Source organism: Tupaia chinensis, unplaced genomic scaffold (assembly GCF_000334495.1).
Source record: "Tupaia chinensis unplaced genomic scaffold, TupChi_1.0 Scaffold000416_1, whole genome shotgun sequence".
Lineage (NCBI taxonomy): Eukaryota > Metazoa > Chordata > Mammalia > Scandentia > Tupaiidae > Tupaia > Tupaia belangeri.
The window spans coordinates 789,342-797,221 of NW_006159921.1; the positions used below are offsets into that span (position 1 = coordinate 789,342).

The window sequence follows — 7,880 nt, forward strand, 5'->3', positions numbered from 1 at the left end:
TTTTTTTTTTTTTTTTGGAGAGGTTTTTGCTATAGGGCGCGTGCACTCGCCAGAAAGAAGAGAGAGGCAGAGAGACAGAATGTCTCTGTCTTTCTGGCAAGCGCACATGCCCTATAGCAAAAAACAAACAAACAAAAAAAACCTCTCCAAAAAAATAAATAAATAAAAATAAGTCTCCATAGATATATTTGCATACAGTACAAATTCTTTCTTTTTAATCATCAGAGGGCACATCCACTTATCAGAGAAAAACAGAGAGAGAGAAAAAACACTCCCAAATAGGGTGTGACCATGCCACAATCCCTTCTCTATCCTGTTGGGATTTTGGCCACGCACACACTCGTGTTTGTTTGTTTGATTTGGTTTGTCATAGGATGTGTGCGCTCTTCAGAGAGAGAAAGACAGGCAAATACAGAGAGAGGGAAAGTGTGAAATTACTCCCGCGGGATGGCCACATGACAATCCCTTCTCCTCCATTCTCCTTTTGGGATTTTGGACACACATGCACACATGCTCAGTGTTAGTTTCCAGCTACTGGGACCATGAAACGAACCACAGTTAGCCATATGGGAATATAGCACCTTAACCACCACACCACCTCTTGGCCCTCTCACTGTGTTTCAAGCCACAGAGGCTAGGATTCAAATGCAAAGTTGGCCATGAGGGATCTGGCTCCCTTAATCACTATGCCATGGGGCCAGCCTCAATACAAATTCCTTTTTTTTTTTTTCATTTTTTAAATTGCCAGAGTACCAGAGTGCTCACCTGAGAGAGAGAAAGTAGTTCCCAGTGGGGCACAGACATGTGACTCCAATCTCCCTGTTCTTTATGACTCTGTCCTGTCAAGACTGTGGGCATGCATATACATATGACTGGCATGATTGCCAAGACATCAAAATAAGGATTTTTTTTTTCAAAATGCTTTGTTTTATTTTATTTATTGTTATTATTATTATTTTAAAGTTTGCTACAGGGTACATGTGCTCACCAGAGAGAGACAGAGAGACAGAGGGAAGGTGAGAAAGCAAGCCACCAGGTCCAGGAACTGTGGTCAGCCATGTGGGAGTCTAGCAGCTTAACTACTACACCATCTACTGGCCCCAGGGTTTTGAATCTCTGTCAGCCATGTGGGATTTGGCTATGACCCAGCCTAGTACAAATTTTTTAATGGAATTCAACATAGTTTTTAAATTTTTCTTTGACATTCATTATTTAATCACTATAATTAAAAAAAAATTATTTCCTGAAGCAATATCTGGCATTCACTGTTTTCTAAACTCTTACAGACCCTATTATCTATTAGACATTAGTTTATTACACATTTTTACTTACACAGTACTTGAGATCAGAGATATTTACATTGACTCCAGTTGATCTCTTTAGATTCCCATCATGTGACACTACAACTTGTTCATCTTTTGTGATATGGCAGTCCAATTCTAGCATATCAGTTCCAACTGTAACTGCACTGAAGAAATAAGGAAAAGAATAACATTCTGAAATTTACATAAACGTTTAGGTTACATGCATCAGATGTAAAATTCAGAATTACAAATTAAAAAAAAATCCCACAATACTAAAATAGTTCCTTAATACCATCACCGATCATGACTTATTGATGTGAAAATAGTGTAAGAGAACTTCGAATAAAGATATAATGTGCCTCTTTCCAAAACCAGCTATTCTTAATTCTGGAACCAACATAATGGAAAAAATACTAGACCAGAAGTTTAGAGATATGGATGCTAGTCCCTGCTTTGCTATGAACTTATATAAAATTGGACAAGTAAATTTCCTTCTTATGGCCTATATTTCCACATCTATCCAATGAAAATATTAAGGAATAAGACAAAGGTGGCTGTTTTTATTACTTGATTCAACACGGTATTGGAAGTTCTAGCAATTAGAAAGAAAAAATATAAAAACACCCAAGTTGGAAAGGAAAAAGTAAAATGATCTGTTTACAGATAACATGAACCAATATAATATCCTAAAGATTCCACATAATACTGTTAGAACTAGTAAGTGAATGCAGCAGAGTTTCCAGATACAAAATCAACACACAACAATCAGCTGCATTTGTATCACTAATAATGACCAATTAGAAAAGGAAATTAAGGAAGGAATTCTGGGGCTGGCAGGCAGCGTGGTGGTTAGAGGCACTGGACTCCCAGATGATTGACTGCGGTTCAAGTCCAGGACCTGGTGGCTTACTTTCTTGCTTTCATTCTCTCTCTCTGGTCAAATTCAAAAATAATAATAACAATAAATAAATTTAAAATAATTCTTTTAAAAAAAAAAGAATTCCATTTATAGTAGCATCAAATAGAGTAAGATATTTAGGAATTAACTTAACCAAGGAGGTGAAAGACTTATACAAGGAAAACTATAGAACACTTCTGAAAGACATTTTAGAAGATGTATATAAATGTGGGCCGGCAGGTGGTGTGGTGGTTAAGGGAGCTGGATATTTCCACATGGCCGACAGCAGTTTGAGTACTGGACCTGGCGGCTTGCTTTCACACTTTCCCTCCCGCTCTCTCTCCCTCTCTCCATCTCTCGTCAAATCTAAATAAATAAATAAATAATAAAATAATTCTATTAAAAAGAAACTTACTGTTAAAAAAAGATGAACATAAATATATGTGTGGTGGTTAAGGGAGCTGGATATTTCCACATGGCCGACAGCAGTTTGAGTACTGGACCTGGCGGCTTGCTTTCACACTTTCCCTCCCGCTCTCTCTCCCTCTCTCCATCTCTCGTCAAATCTAAATAAATAAATAAATAATAAAATAATTCTATTAAAAAGAAACTTACTGTTAAAAAAAGATGAACATAAATATATTTGAGATGTTTCTATTAAAAAGAAACTTACTGTTAAAAAAAAGATGTATATAAATGTAGTTGAGATGTTAACACTACCCAAAACAATCTACAGATTCAATGCAGTTCTAGCAAAAGCCTCATGATGGTTTTTGCAGAAATAGAAAATCCATCCTAAAATCCATGTAGAATCTCAAGGGACCCCAAATAGTCAAAACATTCGTGAATGGGAGCCTGATGGTGCCATGTGGTAAAGCAATATTCTGTGAGGCTGACCCATATGGGAAGGTCTGGGAATTGTGCCCCCAAACCTTCTCCATGCTTGGCAAATGTGGGCCATGCGTTGGGCTGGCTAAAGCTGCAGTGGACTGAGGTGCGAGGATCCTGATGGGGGTCCTTCTCTGCCTTTGTGTCTCTCTCATTCTCTCTCTCTCTTTTTTTTTTAGAGAGATATTGTCTCTCTCATTCTCTCTCTCTCTTTTTTTTTAGAGAGATATTTTTTTCTGTAGGGTGTGTGAGCTTGCCAGAGAGACAGAGACAAACAGAAAGTGTGAAATCACCCCCCAATACATACATGAGGGATGGCCATGCTACAATCCCTTCTCCATTCTCCTCTCAGGATTTTGGGAACGCATGTGCATGTGCCTGGTGTGAGTTCTAAGCCATTGGGCCCGGGACTTGAGCCACAGTCGACTATGCGGAGTTCTGTGACATAACCATATACAATCTGCTGGTGCCACTCATGCAGGAAATAAGCAAATAAACTTAGAAATTTTTTGAGGGGGGCCAGCAGATGGCATGATAGTTGGGGTGCTGGTATTTCAAATGGCCAACCATGGCTCAAGTCCCAGACTGGGGGGCTTGCTTTCTCACTTTCCCTCTCACTCTCTCTGGTCAAATTAAAATAAATAAATTAATTATTTAAATAAACAATTCTTGAAAAAGAAAAAGAAAGTTGGGAGACTCACAATTCCCTACTATAGGGGCCAGAAGGTGGCACAGTTCAAGTCTTGGACCCAGCGGCTTCAAAATCACACCGGGCGTGGGACCAGCAGTTAGCGTAATGGCTATGTCGCTGAACTCTCATGTAGCCGAGCACAGCTTGAGTCCCGGACCTGGTAGCTTAAACTCACGCTGGGCGCATGTGCATGCATGCCCAAGATCCTGAGAGGAGAATGGAGGAGAAGGGATTGTGGCATGGCCATCCCCTCTGGGGGGGTTATTTCTGGCTTTCTCTCTGCATCTTTCTGGAGAGTGTACGCGCCTTATAGCAAAAACCTCTTAAAAAAAAAAAAATCACACCGGGCACATGTGCTTGCAAGCCCAAGATCTCAAGAGGAGAATGGAGGAGAAGAGACTGAGGTGTGGCTATCTCCCTGGAGTATGATTTCTCACTTTCCCTTTCACTCTGCCATTCTCTTTCTTTCTGGTAAGCACACAAAAACCTCTTTTAAAAAATGAAATTATGATACAGGCTACAATATGGGTAAACTCTGAAGACATTATGCTAAGTGAAATAGATCAAATTCCAAGGGATAAACAATGTATGATTCCACCTACATAAAGTACCTAGAATAGTCAAATTCATAGAAAGTAAAGTAGCGGTCACCAAGAGCTGGGGGAAAGAGAAACTGAAGAGTTATTGTTTAATAGGTACCAAGTTTCGGTATGGCTTGATGAGAAAGTTCTGAGTGCAGCCAAGTTGGTATGCAATGCTAAGATGCTGTACTTCCCAGGTTGGGACCACATGGGAGGCTTGGGTTAAAGCCTCGGTCCTACCTAAAGGCTGGGCATGGTGGCATTCCCCTGTAATCCCAGCAACTCAGGGAGGCTGAAGTAGGAGGATCGTAAGCTCAAAGCTGGCATGGGCTACTTCATAAGAAAGAGGTGGGTATGGTGGTATGTGCCTATAGTCACAACTGGGAGACTAAAGTAGGAACATCCCAACACAATGAGACCCTGTGTAAGTAAGCAAATAAATAAAAAAGATTAAATCAGATCATATCTAGTGTTTCTTTCACCTCTAAGACTATAATTTTTTTTTTGAAGTTTTTGCCATAGGGTGCATATGCTTGCCAGAGAGAGACAGACAGAGAGAAAGTGAGAAATCCCTCTCCAGGAAGAATGGTCATGCCACATCCCTTCTCCTCCATTCTCCTCTTGGGATTGTGGGTATGTATGCACTTATATGTGCCTGGCATGGTTTTCAAGCCACCAGGTCCAGGACTCAAACTGTGGTCAGTCATGTGGGAATCCAACATTTTAACTACCATGTCATCTGCTGGTCCCAAGACTATGAGTTCTTTTTAAAAAATATTTATTTACTTATTTATCTATTTACTTAATTCCATTATTATTATTATTTTCTTTTAATTTAACCAGAGAGAGAGGAAAAGCAAGAAACCAAGCCACCAGGCCCTGGGCTCAAACCTCAGTTGGTCATGTGGAAATCCAGTGCCTTTAATCACCATGCCATCTGCCAGCCCTAAGACTATCACTTTTAAAGACAGTACATACCATAGTAGTTAAGAGCACAGATACTGAAGCCTGGGTTCAAATCCTGGTTCTATCATTTATTTTTTAAAGAATAATTTAATTTAATTTATTCATTTATTTTAATTTGACCAGAGAAAGACAGAGAGAGAGAGAGAGAAAGTAAGCCACTAGGTCCAGGACTCGAACCATGGTTGGTCATGTGGGAGTGTTCATTCAGTGCCTTAATCACCACGCCACCTGCTGGTTCCCGTTCTATCATTTATAAGAGTGAGCTTTTTAGCTTATTTTTTGCCTTAGTTTCCTTTTCTGCAATATTAGCTCTCTATACCGCCTTCCCACCTTCAGTTCTACACTCAAAGCATCTCCACGCCTTCTTGCTATACCCTCTGTCTGAATGTCTTTTTCAGAAAAAATAATATGCGATAAAATAATGACCAAAAGAGGCAGGCAGCAGCTAGCATGGTATTTAAGCCACTAGATCCCACATGGCTGACTCTGTGGTTCGAGCATCAGAACTGGTGGCCTGAAAAACATGCCAAGTGCATGTGTGTGCATCCCCAAAATGCCATGAGGAGAGTGGAGGAGAAAAGACTGGAGGGTAACCATCCTCCCTGGGGGTCATTTATCACCTCGCCTCTCTGTTTTTCTCTGGCAAGCACACATGCCCTATGGCTAAAAAACAAAACAAAACAAAAACAAAAACAAATAATAAAACACTAACAGACACTTCACAAATGAGGATTTCCAAATGGTCAATAAATGTATAAATAGAATGTTCAACAACAAAAGTCATCAGGGAAGAGTCCGGATGATGGTGCAGCAGTAAAACACAACAGTCTTCAAGGCTGACCCATGTGGGAAGGTTCTGAGTTGGTGTCCACAGACCTCCCTGGGTATGCTGGGCATGCATGTGCCCATGATCTAGGGGTGAGGAGGCTACATGGTAACAGAGCTGTGGCACAACACTCTGTGAGGCTGACCCACATGGGAAGATTCTGCATTCACACTTGGAGACCTCTCTGAAAACACCAGGCATGTACCCATGATCCAGAGCTGGCTAGGCCTGGGGATGAATTACAGTGTAAGGACCCTCTTGAGTATGTTTGTTTCTCTGTCTCACTCTCTGTCTCAGGTGCTCATGGAGGAAAGAAATGGGTAAGAGGGATCAGCAGATGGCATAATGGTTAGATCGCTGGACTCCCAGTAGTCAACTGTGGTTCGAGTACTGAGCCTGCTGGCTTAAACTCACACCAGGCACGTGTGCATGCATGCCCATGATCCAGAGAAGAGAATGGAGAAGGGATTGTGGTGTGGCCATCCCCCCTGGGGGGTGACTTCTTGCTTTCTGTCTCTCTTTCTCTGTCTTTCCAGTGAGCACATACCCCATATAGCAAAAACCTCTTTTCAACAACAACAACAAAAATACAGAGAGAGAGACCCTGTTGGGGGCACTAGACCGTGCCTCTCATTCATGAAAATAAATAAATAAATACACTTTTTAAAAAAATGGGCTGGCAGGTGGCATGGTGGTTAGGGTGCTGGACTCCCATAAGGCTGACTGTGGTTTGAGTCCCGGATCTGATGGCTTTGTTTTTCTCTCTCTCTCTCTGTCCCTCTCTGGTTCAAATAGAAAGAAAGAGAGAGAGAGAGAGAGAGAGAGGAAGGAAGGGAAGAAGGAGAGAAGAAAGAAAGAAAGAAAAGATAATTAAAAAAAATTCATCAGGGGACCAGTTGGTGGCATAGTGGTTAAGATGGCTAGATCCCACATGGCCAACTGTGAGGTTGGAGTCCCAGACCCAGCAGCTTGAAAAACATGCTGGGCATGTGTGCATGCATGGCTAAAATCTCAAGAGGAGAATGGAGGAGAAAGAATTATGGCATGCCCATCTCTGGGGGTGGAAGAGTTCTTTCTTGTCTCTCCAACAAGTGCATGCCCCTAATAGCCAAAAAGACAAAACAAACAAAAAACCACACATATTTCTCAATATCCACTGAATCTGCTACATAAAGGGATTAAAACAGAATGGTAAAGAGATTCCAGATCACCTCCTCTGCACATTCTGGAACACTAAGATTAACTTCAAGAATTAGGAAGAAACACACTATCCATCAGATGACTAGAAATCACTGCAGGGTCACAAGAAATATGGGAAAGCAAGAAAATACCTCTCCTCCAAGGGAAAAGAGTAACTCCTCTTCATCTTCATACAGTACGATGAAACTCATGGAAATGTCTGATAAAGAATTTAGAATATCTGGGACCAACAGTTGGCGTAATAGCTATGTCGCTGGACTCCCATGTAGTTGACCGCGGTTGGAGTCCCGGACCCAGTGGCTTAAATTCACGCCAGGAGTGTGTGTGTGCATGCCCAAGATCCCGAGAGGAGAATGGAGGGGAAGGGATTGCAGTGTGGCCATCCCCCCCCCGGGGGGGGGGGGGGATTTCTCGCTGTCTCTTTGTCTCTCTCTTGTCTTTCTGGTGATCACAAGCGTCCTATAGCAAAACAAAACCTCTCCAAAAAAAAAAAAAAAAAGAAGAATTTAGAATATTCATAGAGAAA

The 7,880-nt window shown here is 41.3% G+C and overlaps 1 protein-coding gene across 2 annotated transcripts in view; it reads right to left on the reverse strand.

Annotated features, from left to right (window-relative positions):
- The window catches only part of GDPD1 (glycerophosphodiester phosphodiesterase domain containing 1), a 65,833-nt gene that overhangs the window by 28,054 nt on the left and 29,899 nt on the right, over positions 1-7,880 (reverse strand). For both annotated transcript variants that reach the window (XR_001370799.2, XM_014590191.2), the window contains exon 3: positions 1,333-1,468. Coding sequence is in view for 1 of the 2 variants with exons in the window: in XM_014590191.2 (XP_014445677.1) it covers positions 1,333-1,468 (136 nt within the window). In the remaining variant the exon portion in view is untranslated. The remainder of the gene's footprint in view (positions 1-1,332; positions 1,469-7,880) is intronic.